General features: G+C 36.3%; 1 protein-coding gene and 3 non-coding genes across 4 annotated transcripts; all 4 read left to right on the top strand.

Annotated features, from left to right (window-relative positions):
* Positions 1-1170: 1170 nt before the first annotated feature.
* On the top strand, positions 1171-15370 carry LOC107878399 (50S ribosomal subunit assembly factor BipA). The gene is made up of 19 exons (XM_016725376.2): positions 1171-1588; positions 5319-5393; positions 6394-6544; positions 6625-6693; positions 6847-7016; positions 8070-8207; positions 8829-8954; positions 9813-9911; positions 10914-11034; positions 11206-11269; positions 11683-11737; positions 11829-11953; positions 12547-12620; positions 13637-13686; positions 13869-13955; positions 14316-14366; positions 14442-14525; positions 14804-14854; positions 15028-15370. The coding sequence occupies exons 1-19, from the start codon at positions 1274-1276 to the stop codon at positions 15109-15111; spliced, it is 1989 nt and encodes a 662-aa protein (XP_016580862.1). The 5' UTR covers positions 1171-1273; the 3' UTR covers positions 15112-15370.
* LOC124886332 lies at positions 3970-4065 on the top strand. The gene has a single exon (XR_007043418.1). It is a non-coding gene; the product is annotated as a small nucleolar RNA snoR113 (small nucleolar RNA).
* Positions 4404-4497, top strand: LOC124886331. The gene has a single exon (XR_007043417.1). It is a non-coding gene; the product is annotated as a small nucleolar RNA snoR113 (small nucleolar RNA).
* LOC124886330 lies at positions 4847-4941 on the top strand. Its single transcript, XR_007043416.1, has one exon. It is a non-coding gene; the product is annotated as a small nucleolar RNA snoR113 (small nucleolar RNA).
* Positions 15371-17547: the final 2177 nt, after the last annotated feature.

Raw genomic sequence — 17547 nt, 5'->3', positions numbered from 1 at the left:
GTAATTAGACTCAAATTCATTCACAATTTAATGGTCCTCTTTTCACTAATTTTTTTAGTTATATATAAAAATTTTAAAAAAATTAATTAATGTTTAAGTGCAAAATTAGAAAAGAATTCCTTAAATAGGATAATTAGCGAAGGGCAAATACTTTCATAGTTAATGATTATCTCAGTGTGCTCAAATATTAAAAAACATATTTTAGGTAAAATTTTGAAGACTTTTAGTTCTTTTTAGGTTTTGAACTTTTTATATATAACAAAAGAAATTGAAAGTAATTTAAGTCTTTATTTAATTTAGGTAAGAATGCATAATATTTTACAATCCTATCCTTCTCCAACATGAAACCATAAAAATAGTAATAATACAAAGAAATATATATATATATATATATTAAAATGTAATTGAAAAACACCCCTACGTGAAACCAAAAAAATAACAATAACTTAAAAAAAAAACATTCTCCCTTAGAAGACTTTACAATAGATAAAATCATTTAATCTTTTTCCGTTAATTTTTATTTTATTAAATAAATATATAGAATGAAATTAAGAGTTCTAAAATATATAAATATGAAACCCGAAACATATAGGAAAATTAAGAGTCCTAAAATATATGGAAGGAAATTAAGAGTCCTAAAATATAAAAAATATATTTCTTGAAAAAACAAAAATTACCATAAATATAGCTATTATGATGTACCATAAATTACTTGATAACTTGATACCAACCTAAAACTAAAAAAATAATAATTAAAAAAAAACACCCCTGACGTAAAACCCACAAAAACTATATAATAATAAAAAATTATAATTAAAAAATCCAGAAATAACCTAAAATAATATAATAATAAAATAAATTATAACTAAAAAAATCCCATCACTACGTGAAACCAAAAAATAATTTACTAATTAATGCATATTTATTCCATCAAAAAATATATAGTATCATAATTAAAAAATTGTAATGACAAAAAAAATTATCTCTACGTGAAACTAAAAAAATAATATAATATAAAGGAGATATTTTTGAATTTAAATTTATTGTTAAAGATATTTTTGATCCAAATAAGTGGATGGAGAAATATTTTTAAACCAAGGAAAAAAAAATATTTTTAAGTCATTTCTAATACATTAAGTATATTTTTGAGTCAAATAGAAAAAGAGTATTTGTGTGCCATTTAAGAGCACTACTCATTTCCAAAAACCCTAAACCCCCTAAGCTTCTGGCACTGAAAGAGCTGGAGTAGCCATTTCTATTTTCGAAGATCGAAATGGTGGTTCCATTGCTTCGATCTCTCTGCTCAACAACTCGAAAATCCTTCTCCTCCCCTCACTATTCCCATATCAAACCTCTATCCTATGCTCGATCTTTCTCCACCGCCGCCGCTACCGCCGCCGCCGATGCACCCGGCGGCGCACTGGATCCCGGCCGGCTGAGGAATGTTGCTGTTATAGCTCACGTTGATCATGGAAAGACGACTCTTATGGATAGACTGCTTCGGCAGTGTGGAGCTGATATACCTCATGAACGTGCTTTGGATTCTATTGACCTTGAACGAGAACGCGGGATAACTATTGCTTCTAAGGTATTTGTTCTGTTCCATTTGTTTGGCCTACTTTACTTTTTAGTTCGTTTAAGAAAGAATGCATCTTTAATATTTTTTTGTCGACGATTTAATTCTAACTTTCCATGAAACATGATTAAGACAAGAGGATTAGAGGATGTTTTGGTAGATTTGACGTATTTAAGATAGAATTTTTTCTTGGCTTTCTTAAAGTCCGAGCCAAGTCAAAACAAGACAAACAAATTGAAACGGACAAACTTAATGTCAATTTGTTTATCCTACTTTCCCGTTTAGTTCGTGTAAAAAAAGAAAGCATCTTTAAGCTTTTACGTAGAACTCTTTTATTCCGACTGTTTATCTGGACTTGTTTAAGACCATAAGATTAGAGGATATTTTGGTATATTTGATGTATATTTAGTTTAATGTTACAAGATTTTAAATTATTCTTGACTCTCTTAAACTCCGTGCCAAGTTAAGACCGGACTACAAATTGAAATAGAGAGAGTGTTTAATTCCCTTACCTCTTTCCCAATCACCTGCTTGGTTATGTGAGGCGAATTTAGGATTTTTAGAACATGGGTGCAACACTTAAGAAAAGGAAAATGCATCAAGTAGGAATTGAACCCTGGCCGTCTAGATAAATAACTCAGCATCTAATCAAGTGCACCACCTAACCTTCTTGTAGCATGGGTACAACAGATGATATTATACTATTTCTAGAAAATACACCCTCCATTCACTTTTACTTGTCACGTTTCGCTTACCAAGATTCAAACTATATACACTTTGACCAACATTTTAAGATATATTTTTTCATCATATTAATATGAGAAAGAGTGCAACTTACAGTATTGTTTGAATAGTTTTCAAATATCTAAAATTTAAATAAAAAATATTAAATAAATCTAACTCAATTTTGCTTCTATAATAGTCAAATTGACTCTTGTGAAGCGAAATGTGATAAGTAAAAATGAATGGAGTGAGTATATACATAAAATATCAAATTTTATGGAGAGATTAGGGGTTCATGTGCCCCATATTTTAGCTATAAGTTTGCCACTGGTTATGCGGATATTGTCGAAGCTTTTCTATAGCAAAGTTCGTTTGTGCCTTTGTCATAAGTTTCTGATTAACAGAAACGGATTTACTATATAAGTAGTGGATGCCCAACTATATGCAGATGTGTGTATATAATATATAAGTATGTCAATTAAGAGGTGCTGTCCTTGCATTTAAATTATGATGGACAAAATGAGCAGAATTTTTAATATTCTGATCATCCAGCCTTGATTCACTCTTTGTGTTTGTTGGGGCTAATTACAGTTGTTTAAAGCCTCATTAAAATTCTCATTCTATAAGTAATGCGCTATATAGAAATATTTCATGGGTAAATTCCAAATTCGTGTTGCTGAAATTAAAATAGAAAATGTCAGTTCTATTGGTTTCTTTTGTATTGCTTGCTTATATATATGTATATATATATATCCCTAATTGAATGAAAGGAATTCTATGTTGTTTGATGTATCTGTTGTTTGGCTTCCAATGTTTCCTGAGAGAGTTCATGTTTTTGGGGTTTGGGGGTGGGGGTGGGGTGAGGGAGGTGACAGTGCGTAGGTACAACCGTAAAAGGCTCTATTTCATTAGCTTTGATAGTTTGGATTTTTTTTTTCTTTTTTTTTTTTTTTAAAAGCATACATGTTATAATTGAAGCTGGATTCATCTGTATATATTACGTCGTGGTCACTTGGTCCATGTTTTTATACCAATTGAATTAATTAGGTGGATAGACTTCTCGGAATCAAAACGCAGCTCTACAGAAAAAGTTCCACTTTCTGTTACTGGTAAAGTTCCTGCTATGTGACCAAGAGGTCACGGGTTCAAGCCTTGGAAATAGCCTCTGGCAGAAATGCAAGGTAAGGCTGCGTATGATACACCACTTGTGGTGGGCCCCTTCCCCGGACACCGCGCATAGCGGTAGCTTTTGTACACCGGGCTGCCCTTTTTTTTTTTTTTTTCCTGTTACTATGAAGCTCCCTATTTCCTAATCCTTAAGTGTTGTTGACTATCTTGCCTTCATTAATAGCATATTCTCATGCTTTATTCAAGTCGGCCAATTGTCTCTTACACCTTATTATCTTAAGATAAAAACCCTTGTTGCTAGACTTCAGATGGAATCACAATCGTTAGACCATGAATTGCTCTGTGATTTTGAACATGCACTGTGACTTGTGAGTTTGACTCACTACTTGCTATTGTGCCAGATTCTTTGGCTTACTACTCGTGGTATTCAAGATTGCTCTAAGATTTTGAAGATGCGTGTTGATTTTGAACTACATGTGATGATTTAGGATATAACAATTGTAAGGGTTGTTATTATGCGTAGTCCGAACTTCTACTTCCACTGGCAAGGATGAAAAAAAGGCCGGACTTACGGCTGCTACCATGTGGTTTGGTAGTAGAGTGATGAAAGTTACAGCTAGGTATATTTGCTGAGCCAGATTTGGATGATGTTGGTCTGAGGAAGTTAAAGCTGATTAGCTGATTTTCTTTTCCCAATATTTTGCCTTCTACTTCGTTTGTATATGGATTTGATTTTTTCTTCTAAAACTAAGAGATTTCTTGAGTACCACCCATATGGTTTTTTAGCTTACCCAGAATGATTTTGAAGATACACTCTTGAGTTTGAAACACTACTAACTATTAGTGGTATTCAAGATTGCTCTGTGATTTTGAAGATGCACATTGGTTTTCAAATACATGTGATGATGTAGGATTAAGGATATCAGAATTTTAGGTGCTACTGTATTAAGTCCGAAGTCCGAACTACTGATTCCACTGGCAATGATGAAAAAAGGCCGGACTTACGGCTGCTACCATGTGATTGGTAGTAGAGTGATGAAAGTTACAGCTAGGTATATTTGCTGAGCCAGATATGGATGATGCTGATGGGATGATGTTGATCTTAGAAAGTTTTAGCCAATAACCTCGTTTTCTTCAGTCAATCTTTTGCCTGATACTTAATCTGTGGATTAATTTAATCTTTTTCCTTCTAAGACTAAGAGGTTTTGTGAGGACCACTAGTACGTTTCTTTAGCTAACCATGAACTGCACTGTGATTTTGAAGATGGAATTTGAGGTTGACTGACTATTCACTGATAGTGTTATTCAGGATGCTCTGTTATCTTGAAGATGCATGTTGGCTTTCAAATACATGTGATGATTTAAGATATCAGAATTTTAAGGGTTGTTACTATGTGTAGTATGAAGTACTGCTTCCACTGGCAATGATGAAAAAAAGGCCGGACTTACAGCTGCTACCATGTGGTTGGTAGTAGAGTGATGAAAGTTACAGCTTGGTATATTTGCTGAGCCAGATATGGATGATGTTGATCTTAGAAAGTTTTAGCAAGGCCATAAGTTTGGGATGAATGAAGTTTAAACTAGTGACCGAATTGTAGATGTCATTTTCCTTTTTGAAAACAAGGTTATGATTGTGTTCTTGTGGGGGGGGGGGGGGGGGGTTGGTTTTTTTTTTTTTTTTTTTTTTTTTGGTGTTGTTGGGGGGGGGGGGGGGGGGGGGGGGGGGGATGCTTTTTTGTTTTTAATTTATTTTTATGAATACAAAATGGGTCACAATGTAAGTTTAGCATGGTCGCTTTGGTAACACTGCTGATGTCTATTCAAGTAAACCTTATAAGGTCATTTGGACCAAGATCTGGGTGAGCTCTGATATGCTTTTTACACTTTTAAGGTTACATCCATCTCGTGGAAGGACAAAGAGCTAAACATGGTGGACACTCCTGGACACGCAGATTTTGGTGGTGAAGTAAGTATTTATTTTATGAAGATTTTGGTGGTAAAGTCTTTTATAATCTTTTCTTTCCTTAGATATATAAATCACATAGAGGTTGCCACAAGAATTAGTAATTTGACTATTACCTTGGGTTTTAAGAGTACAAAGTTTTAAAGAGATGGATTTTTTAAAAATTATTTGGATTTTGAGGGGGAATGGATACAAATATGAAAAATTGATATGCTTTGAAATAGGATTACCATTGTAATTGCGTTCTCTAAAAGCAAGAAGTTATTTCCACGTGTCAGATTGTCTCTAGACTCAGTAAATGGATCTACTGATATTGTGTTAATAAGAATCATAAACTCAAGATTTTGGGAAGTCATTCAGGCTTAGTGAAGAGGAAAAGATGATCGAGCTTCTATTAGCTCTAGGGGCAACTGTTATTCCAGTCTTCTCCTTAGTTACATCCTTGAAAGTAAGACTGCGGTAAAAGAAATTCTTTGTGGTAAAGGTTCTCATGAGGAATCATCTGGACAATACTCGGGAAAAGTACTTTTCAAAATAATATTGAATAAGAAGTTTGTGGAAGTTGATAGTTGTAATTTTTTTTGTGAAGATTTATGAGTGTTATGTGTGTGGAAGAAGAGCTTTTCAATGAGAAGCACCTTCTGAGCACTTCATTAAAAAAGTTTGAAACAGTTTCCTGAGCAAAATTTTCTTTCATAATCTTGGTACAATTTTCTTGGACAATTGGCTACTGTTTCTAATGTCAGTTGTTTTGCACTAAACTGACGTTTTCATTGAATGGGAGTGAATTCCATTTTACCATGGTGAATTGCAAGAGCTTTCTGTATTGTTTATATGTCATCTTCATCATAGAAAAAATGGAGAGTGGATCTTATTGTCAAATGCCATCATGTAGCGTTTCGTTGTTTTGACGGAAGTTTCTTTGAATTTCTACTCGAGTATCGCCTCGTGTTGTTAGGTTGACATGACACTTGTAAGTTTTTCACTTTTCATTTGCTTACAGGTTGAGAGGGTTGTTGGCATGGTTGAAGGAGCAGTCCTAGTTGTTGATGCTGGTGAAGGTCCACTTGCACAGACAAAATTTGTTCTTGCCAAAGCCCTAAAATATGGTTTACGCCCCATTCTTCTTCTCAATAAAGTTGACAAACCTGCAGGTATTACTATTTCTGAGGTAGTTCGCATCACAAGTTCTTTTAGTGGTTTCATATTTAACTGTTCAATTATACATATGCAGTGACTGAAGAGAGATGTAATGAAGTTGAGAGCCTTGTATTTGATCTTTTCGCAAACCTTGGTGCTTCAGGTTCTAGAAAATTACTTTCATAACAAATTTAAGTTCATTTCTTCTGGATCTCTCTCCCATACATAGACTCAAACTCCATATATTTTATATTTTCTTTGAATTTTATATTTAACCTTGACCCTTTCTGATCGAGCTTGTATTATTCTATTTCAGAGGAACAATTGGATTTTCCTGTTCTTTATGCTTCAGCGAAAGAAGGATGGGCATCTTCCACATATACAAAAAGTCCTCCTAATGTGAAGGATATGTCGCAATTGCTTGATGCAATTGTTGGGCATGTTCCTCCACCGAGTGCCAGCCTAGATGCCCCTTTTCAGATGCTGGTTAGTATTGCATTGTCATTTCTTAGTTTATAAATCTTATTGAGATAAATGATTTAGGTGATCAGTTGCTTATGCAACTTTGCAAAATTTAAAGTGTAGAAGCGCTAAAGCTGGTAATAATTCTCGTATATTTAAGCTTTTGTTCAATTAGCTATTGTACATTTTGCTTCACCTCGTTGAGGTACCTCCATTTTTTCAAGTACCACTAGCCATGGCCATGGGTAAGAAATTCGTCCCTGCTTTGTTTTTCCAATAAAATATTGTACTGAGAATTCCTTCATAAATGGTTAGAGGTCTTGCCGATGGAGAAGTTGCAGACGAATGCTTGTTACGAGAGCCTCATCTTTTGTTGGACAATGGAAATAGTGATGCGTGTTGATATTTATTTGGTGATTAGGGATAAAGATGGAAGAGAAAATGGACGCATGCTTCAATGGCTGTTATCTTTTAGAATTGAAAAGGAATGTAATGGCTCATTAATAGGGAGAACGAAATCGTCGGAGGTAGGTGCATGCGAGCTGGTTAAAAAGTGGTGCTGTGCATAGCTAATCTAGATAAGTTTATAATGGATGTAATGCTGCAAGATGAGCTGGGAAAGATGCTAGCTGAGAAAAAAGTCAGGTAGGCTGTATAAAGCCAGGAAAGAAAGGATTTACCAATAGGTGAGAAGTCGATCCAAATCCAAACAGAAGAATTCTTTTTTGGGGTGGGGTGGGGGGTTGTTTAAGGTTTGTCATCAAGTGCAACAGAGAAAGTGATTTTAGACCTTGCTATAGTGGCTAGGTTACTTTCCGTCCTCTTTAAAAGGTAATCTGCAACTTAAGAAATAAGCTCTCCATCTTTGTTTGATCCTTCGGATCGACTCTTCAAGTCTGGGGCCCTAATTAGATGTACTGAACCTTTGAAAGACCGCTTTTATTAGTTGTTCATATTGGATAACTTTATTTTTTTGGGTCCATGTTCTCTGATGATTTTCTGATCTTAATCCTTTCAGAATCTTCAAACTTCTGCATTCTTATGTGCATTGAGAAGATGCTTAACAGTTGCTTTCAGGTTTCCATGATGGAGAAAGATCCTTATCTTGGTCGTGTTTTGACGGGTCGTGTAACTTGTGGAGTTGTTCGTGTCGGTGATAAAGTACATGGGCTGAAGAACACAGACGATGGAACTGTAAAAATTGAAGAAGGAAAGGTCTGTTGTCTACAGAACTAAGGGAAAATCTTCTTTTTATCAAATCTGTAACTTTAGTATGCTTTAAGATGCTAGAGGAATATTTGGAAATCTAATAAATTGTTGTATATATTAGTCATCAAATCAATTTTCAAATTTTGAAAATTTGAGGTAATCAAATTAAATTGAACTCCAATATGGGCAACTTAATGATATCAAATAGTCAAAACCACGTGTTAGACTATCAGAGAATTAGTTGTACAGTGTACACATATCTTATCATGTGATATATTTCTGTGATACTTTAATTAACATACGAGATTAATAACTTATGTAATCTGTTATCAGAGGTATTGATTGTAACTTGGATGGTTATTACTTGCAACTTTATTATGCATCAGTAAGTTAATTTTTAAGAGGAAAACTATAATTGGTGATAGCTCATGTAGATTCGGACGAAGATATTTCAGCATTCAACTAACTTATTTCAATTTTCAAGCGTGAATTTTTAGGACTATATTCAGGATCCATCATTTATTTACTTATTGTTGGAACACTAAGCCTGAACTAGTTCCATGCTTTGAAATTGTCACCTAATTTTCACTTCTGTTCCTTTCTTGTTTACTGGTCAAACTTTTATAGATTGTAAAGCTGATGAAAAAGAAGGGTATGAGAGCAGATCCAGTTGATAGTGCTGGTGCAGGTGACATAGTGTCCATGGCAGGTTTGTCAAGTCCGACAATTGGACACACAGTTGCGAATGCAGAGGTATGTGACTTCTTCTTCACTTAGTGATCCAACTCAATTCTAATTGTTTCTAGATCATGTTATTTCTTCTATTGCTTCTTGATCTGGGAATCTTGACGCTTTGTGGGTGGAAATTTTGCTGGCATTATTATACAAGATAACTTTCACATCGAAGAAGGAAAAATCCTGTACGCAAGAGGAAATGATACTTCACTAGCATGTGGAAGAGTTCCTAACATGAAATTATATGACCTCTGCAGAAATTGTAGTCATTATTGCTCCAAAATAAACATTGATACCATTGTGCTTTGAATGTAGAAACCAACCTTTTTATGCCTTCATAGCAATTTATACTGTCTAAAGTGATATTGTTGAAGCTGTTTTAACTTTTATTGCTGTAGGAAAATTAATAGCAGTAGGATGTTGTTTAAGTGCAATATAATGGTTTAAGTAATAATTATTAAAGGGGCCTGATCATCCTTTATTCCTTGCGTCGTACATGCTTAAAACTAAAATCAAAGAATAGAGATATCCCTGATTGTGGAAGTTCTAATAAGGTTCGACTAACAAGGTGTGCAGTTATACGTTTTGTACATTTTAGTCAATTGATTCAGAGTTAAACCAAGCAATAGTTGATATTTAAGTCGTTATGGTTACCACTGTTTTACTTCCTTTTCCTGAACTTAACTAGTCTTTATTAAGTTCATTAGTTGATACATTTTAGTACTTGTTACTTGGTTAATTATATTTTCCTGTTTGTGTTTCCTATTTTATGTCCACGTGGTATGTGGTTCTTGATCTTGTAACATGTTACTGAGACTGAATTCTTTGTGAGCTAAATTCCTCAACCTTTTCTGCAACTACTCTTAAACTTGACAGATTATGACGGCATTGCCCACAGTTGTGCTTGATCCCCCTACCATCTCCATGACTTTCGGTGTCAATGATTCTCCCTTGGCTGGTTCTGATGGTAGTCATGTAAGTATATAATTTTCGCCGCTCATTTCCTATTTATGTGATCTTTATGTCTAGTTGCTGGTTCCAGTTCCAAATGCAATACTCCAAGACGTGAGAGATTAATATTATAATATCCGTGAAGGAGAAGGGGGGAAAGGTATTTATCATATGTATAGCGATTCTCTGTTCATGAAGTTGCTGCCTTATCAGGTCCTCTACAGTCTACACCAAACAATAGATAATATTGGATATTCATATCAATCCTTTTTTATCTGTTGTAATTTTATCTATTTTGTCTAACCTGTTTTCAACCTGCCCATATCCGACCCAACCAACCCATTTGCCAGCACTAGTACAGTGATTTCTGTTATAACTTATTATAATTGTATGCTTCACTATAACAAAGACTGTCACTGTCCTTTGATATTATTTCTTCCTTAAGCAGAAACTAGAATTGACTGTAATTATTGTCATTGAAGGGTTATTGTACTACAAACTGTTTAAAACAATTTCTGGAAAATATGAAGTATACAGCTTAGGATGGGGGGTGGTTCTGTATGCCGAGTAACTGATGAGCTTTGAAATGTCCAACAACAACTACGCCTCAGTCCGGGGTCGGCTATATGAATCCTCATTTCGTCATTTCAAGTGTTCCAGTTGGCGTTCTTATTTGATGTATGTGTGAGAAGTATTAAACTTATATAGGCTATCAAAATATGTGGGAGAGGTATTAAACTCATAAATTGAAACTTGTACCAATAAGCATTCCCTTAAAAGACTTCTATCATTTTTGAGATATAGGATTTTGGAACCAGTGTCAATTGGATCAAGAAATTTCTTGAATTTTTGAGCAGAGATTAGTCAGTTTTCAATCTGAAAGAAGAAGAGAGATGAGTCCGTTTAGACTTTGAAGAAATTTCAGAAGGCATGTGTCCTTAAGTTAAACTGCCTGGGAAAATAGGATTGTTGAAACTACAGGCTCTTTTTTCTGATGCCATCTAAAATGTTTTGTACTTCTTATAGTTGACTGGAGGGAAAATTGGTGACCGGCTGTTAGCTGAATCAGAAACAAATCTTGCCATAAATGTTCTCCCCAGTACGTCGGAATCATATGAAGTGCAGGGTAGAGGTGAACTTCAATTAGGTGAGTTGTTTCGTGTAACGATCTCTAACAATGTAGCCAATATTCGTGCTTGTCTCATATGTGCTTAAGGGACAAAATTAAACCGGATCAAGCAAGCAGTCCACCTGAGCTCTCTCTCTAGAATTTTACACACACCTAACTCTTTCTTTCTGTTTTTCTTGTTCGTAATAGGCATCTTAATTGAGAACATGAGACGCGAAGGATTTGAGCTCTCTGTCTCCCCACCTAAAGTCATGTGAGCTTCTTTGTCCTCATTCTGGACTGGTTTGCTAGGATTCACATTTTGATATGCCTGCATACTCTTCCTCTGTACTATTAACTTGTGACTTGGTAAATTTTGTTATGGTTACTCAATAATTCAGGAGATATAGAGCATATTGCAAAAAGGAGCAGAGAATTATTTCTTATTACGGAATGGTGTTCAGATTAAAGCTTACCAGAACTAGACATACACGTCTATGCTCACTCTCACTATATACACATATTTACATATCTATGGTAGACAAGACATTTATAGCTTCATTTAAGACGGTGTTTCTTTTGGGGTTTTGAATGGCCTAATAGTATCTGTGCAACTGGTATCTATTATTCACCAGTAGCCTTGGTGACAAACTGCTAATACTGCATTTGCAATGTCTGTACGCATAGGTACAAAGTAGAGAAAGGTGTTAAGCTTGAGCCAATTGAAGAAGTGACTATTGAGGTGCACAAATCAATTGCATAAACCTATAGTATTGTTTTTTACTTAATTCAGATTTTATACCAAATCACTAGGGACCATCTTCTGTTTCCAGGTTGATGACGAGCATGTAGGTTTGGTCATGGAAGCACTTTCTCACAGGCGAGGTGAAGTTACTGACATGGGCCCTGTTCCTGGCAACATGGGAAGGACTAGAATGTGTCTGACATGCCCTTCAAGGTATTTTATTTCAGATTTGCTTGGCAGGTTTTCTTTATTTGTAGAGCACAATGAGACGTAATTAGAAGATTGGTTTTACCTCCCTCTCTCTCCCTACCTCTGCCTTTTGGAATATTATTCTGTTCTTCCCTCCTTGCATGTCCTGGATGCATATGATACTGATTTCTCTTTTAATACATGCTGGAGGGTTAGTTATCTGAGCATTTTGAGTAAGGTAAAGTACTAAATAGCTACAGTTATGAGTCTTATCTAGGTATATTCTTTGCTCTCTATCCTCGTTTTATCTTGTCTTTGTTTTTCAAGGTATACCCTATCGATCCAGAGGTATGGGATTAAAATGTGACTGGATTATTCGTTGGTTAACATAGTGACAAAACTAATGCCAATTTATTGAAATGATTAATCAATGCATCTTCTTAAAAGATTTTATTAGAGGCTGCTAACAAATTTGTAGATTCAGATTTCAGTTTCATGCAACTGCAACCTTTCTGTATTCACACCCTCGTTTTTTATTCAGCATGTTCTTCAAGCTTGGCTGCTTACTTTTTTTTTTCTAGTTTGTTTAATTTTTAAGCTTCCCTGACCTAATGCAGAGGGCTAGTTGGCTATAGAAGTGTGTTCAGCAGTGACACCCGTGGCTCTGGATTTATGCACCGAGCTTTTCTGAGTATGCTTTTCAACTTGTCTTTACTATTTATGACAAGTTTATCTGACAATTACTCCAATTTCATGCCGCACATTACAGTAGGATCTCCCTGCGTATTTATATAACGATGACAAAACTGCAAAAGTAACTATGTGCTAGCAATATGTGAATGTGAGCTTACCAGCTCAGTTGAACTTTGTAATAAAACATTCTTGTCTGACACTAGATTGTTTCTGAATTTACATTGATGTTACAAATGTTGGCCTCTTTATATCCCTCTTCTTTCTTTGAATGCACCTTGGGTAAACCATCCTGCTTTTTCTTTCTTAAAATACCTCTGAGCGTTTGGTGGGTTGAGTTTCTTCATGGGTCAGTTTTTTCTTTGACAGAGAACAGGGAATTTGCACTATTAGTCCCTCAAATATCGACATATTCTGATTTTGGTCCTTGTGATATCCACATTTAACTTTCAATTAACTGATACGTGCATTTTGACCCCTTTCCTTGTGGAATCATCACATTCGAATTGTTAACTGTTACATCATTTAATATCCATGTATTATGAGGGTAATATTGTTCTAAAAATAGGATAAATATTCTCTATATAGAAGAACTAGAAGGGCACATATTAATTGAACGTTAAATATGCTTAGTCATATATCACAAGGACCATTAGAGTTAACTAATAACAGAGGAGCCAACAGTGTTATTATCTCTGATTTTAATCGTCAGACATATATAAAGAAAAGCTTGACATGTCATGCAGATCTTTGAATAGGCACTTCAAAATGAGTTATTTCCCATTTTATCTTTTTTAAGTATAGGTGCAAGTGTTATCCGTGCATAAACACGATCAACTCATGAATTCATATGTAGAGAACAAATTTTCAATTTAGCAAATGCCAAGGCGCTGGCTTTTGGAGTTATTCTTTAGCTCTTTTTTCCCTTGTCTATTTTGACTACATCTAATGTATGTATGAATGCCTGCTATATGGTTTGACTTTTCATTATGCTTAGCATCTTTCTCCTTGGTGCAGCTTATGAAAAATATCGTGGTCCTCTTGGAAATGTCAGAAAAGGAGTTCTGGTAAGCACATCAAATGCATCTTCTCTCTTGCACTTCAAGACAGTTAAGCTCAGATTTGAACATATGTTTGGAAAATCCTCGTAATACACTTGTATTTGATATAATATATTCTGTTTTTTGAAAAGATATATGTCTCCTCTTTCAGTTTATGGATAACTGTCCTTGTTCTGTTGGTTGAACAGGTATCGATGGGCCGTGGGTTAATCACTGCTCATGCACTGATGGGTTTAGAAGCTCGTGGAATTCTCTTCGTGGCTCCTGGGATGGAGGTGACTCAACTGAACTGTTTCTCAGCCTTTTGTCCTAGTTTCGTTCCTTACAAGTAGTAAAAGGGTATCAACGTTGGTCAACTAGCAAACATTTTTGTGATCTCAATATTCCATTTGTGGTTACTTAAAAGGGTGATGGGGTGATGGGGGTGATGGGGGAGATGTTTAAGCTGTGGAATGTATAATAAACTACAGGTCCGGTGTTCTTGCAAGGTGAAGACTTGTAAAATTTGAAGTTTCGAAGTAAAGACGGAAAACAAAAAGGGTATACTATCAGGGATCATGAAAGCATATCAATCACATGCTCTTTTGAAGAATATAAAAGTATTGTAATCTTACTTTGCCTTGGATAATGTGCAGACATATGATGGCATGATTATTGGAGAACATTCTCGAGATACAGACCTTGATGTAAGAAGCTGTTGTTTTGTTTCTTACTGTGTTTGTCATGCGCATTTGTGACTCTTGGGTGATTGGATGATACAGGTCAACCCGGTTAGGTCAAAAGAACTCACAAATGTAAGGGCCGCTTGCAAGGATGAGAATGCCAAGCTAACTCCTCCTCGCCTTGTGAGTTTCTACTCTTGATTGTGCTTTATCCACTTACAAAACTTTGTGCTGTTACAATTACCTTTCTCAAAAAATGAAAAAAAAAAAAGAACTTTTGCTGTTGACATATTGCATGACACTCCTAAATCATATTTCCTCGCGTGAAGTTTTTAAAGAAGTGTGAGAAAACTTCGTTAGATTGTTCGTCTTCAAAAGTGTCTTTAGCTAACGAATCTTATGGTATTAAGCTGTGCTCCTTCTGGTTGTTGATTGTCTGATGTCCGATGGTTTTATTGCAGATGTCTCTTGAAGAGGCCATAGGATATGTTGCTTCCGATGAGCTTATTGAGGTATCTTTGCTATTTTAACTTGTCAAACGTGATAAAATGACTTCCCATTACAGATGACTTTCTATAATACCTATTTCGAATAATGGGTTGTTCGGCTGAACATCTGTACCTTGGTATCCAGAATAATGCAAGCCTACACTAACGATGCCTTTGTTTAAAAAAAATTATTGCAGGTTACACCGAAAGCCATTAGGCTGAGAAAGAGATACTTGGAAGTGAACAAGAGAAAAGCAATGAGCAAGAGGCCCAAGGATTGAAGTGTTTTCCTCCATTTTCCATCTATACTGGTCAAAGATTTTGCCCCCATTTGTATACGTGATGTTTAATTATCTTCACCTCTACTTAAATGATCCTCATTTATACATATCTTAGCACTTATATACATAGAAAAAAAAAGTTGTATCACATAATATTCTTTTTGAAGCACTGGTCAACAGGAAATGTATGTTATTGTCACAGCATATTAAAGGCAGAGTTACTGAATAAAATGCTTGAGCGCAGTATTCTTTTGTCCCACTTCGAAATCTCCTTTAGCATCATTCAACCAATTCATATGAATTAATGTTTTATGGTACTAATTATATTACCCCTCCATTCAGTTCGTTTTGTGCTGAAGTTAAAGTTAGTAAAGAAGACTTTCAGATCTTGTGTTAATAAATATACTAGACTGTTTTAATTTTGTTGTTTTAAATAGGTCACGTGAAAAATTGAAATAAAGAGTTTACAAAAAAAAGCTCTCTGATTAAGATGAAAGCTAAACAAACAAATTAAAATAGAGGGAGTATTTTATCTCTTTCTTGTATAAATGAAAGGTTATTTTTGAAAGATTTTCTATTCAAGTAAAAGTACAGAAATGTGGAGGACATTACAAATCTTGTACCAAATACGAAATAGATACTTATATACTGTAGTACTTTTTTGGTGTTAACTCTCAGGTTTTTTCCTAGTGAACATGTCCTTTCTACTACCAATGCCAAGCAACTCATAGGAAGTTGCCAAGGGCGACAACAGCAGCATATCTAGTATAATTTCACAATAGCCAACGATAAATTGTGAATTAAATTGAATGCTGACCCCTGGTCGTAGATTAGTTATGTTGCTTTGTTTATTTGTCGTTATTATGTTCGTAGCTCCCCATTTTACTATTTCTGTTTCCACACTAATAGAAAAATTGAAATTAACGCAGTACTCCTCTAGTTGAATTAAAAAAATAACTTTTGTTTCCATAGGCACCTACCCTTTTATCACGGGTAATGCAACTTTTGATTTCACCAAATCCTTTTCTATTTCACATTTCACATCACATGTTGAAAACTCTTTTTTTGTTTTCCCTTCCTTTTCCAAAGCCACCCTCACTAAACAAATTATTCAAGAAAAGTATACTTAGTTAATTATGCATAAAATGCAATAATGTGCTATTTAAACTTCTTGGCAGTTGCCATCCATCGATGTCAGACAGTCACAATATATCCATGTCAAAATTATAAAATTGATCGAGATTCATTTAGTGTAAACTTATTTAGCTTTATTTAATTTTAACGAGAGATCATTCGATATTTAAAATTTATAAGCTTTTATAATTGGAGCTCTTTTAACTGTCGTCTATATTTGGGATTTTCGAATTTGTTGGTCTTACTAGCCTCTAACGGCTCTCTCTCTCTCCCTAGCCCCTCTCTCTCTCTCTCGCCTCGCCCTGGTCCACAGCCTTCGGTGCCGTCACCGTCCGTCGGCGCCGACCCGACCCGACCACCGGTCCCCGGCGTCGACCGCCGTCGCCGGCCGAACGGCTTTCTCTCTCTCCCGCGCCCCGGTCTCCGGCCCCGTCGTCGTCGCTGACCTACGGCGCTGACCCGACCCAACCCCCGGCCCCGACCGCCGGTCACCGACGCCGACCCCTGTCGCCGAACGCCGGTTCCTCCCCCCCGCTGTACCCCCCCACCCCCACCCCCACCCCCCCACCCTTCTCTGTCCAGACCCCCACCCCCCTCCTCCGGCGCCGGTAAAACAGTCCAACAGCCGAAGCTCGGTCTTCAGCCGCAACCGTCGCTCGGTCGACAGCAGCCGCAGATCCATCTCAGCAGCGAAATCCCCCGGCAGCAGGTCGACGCAGGGCTTGGTTGCCGGCTTGGTCTACAAGCGAAATCTGGTGACTTCTAACCTTTGCTTATTTCATTCTTCATTCTGCATTCTTTCATTCTTCGTATTATACTAGTAATTGAGTATAGTTTGGTTGCTGGAGTATTTCTTTGAATTTGTGTGAGACTTGTATTACTTGCTGCTGCTTTGCTATTACCATCGTTTATGTCTTTATACCTTTATATTATCTTTATATTCTCTTATACTTTCGTCTAGTTGTGGCTGTGGGCAGTAATGGGTGGATAGGGTCATGTCCGAGGGGGTTGGGGCGGGGGGCCGTGGTGGGGGCGGGGGATGAGGAAAGGGCGGGAGTGGGAGGGAGGCCAAGGTTTGGCCGTGGGGGGAGTAGTGGAGGGCGTGCGGGTAGTGACGGTAGGCTGAGGGTTGGGTCTTGGAATATAGGGACCCTGCAGAGCAAGTCCATAGAGCTTGTGAAGACCCTTAGGAAGAGGAGGATCAACATTGCGTGTGTTCAGGAGACCAAGTGGGTAGGGTCTAAGGCTAGGGATGTGGATGGTTACAAGCTGTGGTACTCTGGGAGCGAGAGGCGTAGGAAT

This window comes from Capsicum annuum, chromosome 7, assembly GCF_002878395.1.
Source record: "Capsicum annuum cultivar UCD-10X-F1 chromosome 7, UCD10Xv1.1, whole genome shotgun sequence".
Lineage (NCBI taxonomy): Eukaryota > Viridiplantae > Streptophyta > Magnoliopsida > Solanales > Solanaceae > Capsicum > Capsicum annuum.
Note: the sequence above shows the minus strand (reverse complement) of the source record. Positions and strands in the feature narration are given on the sequence as shown.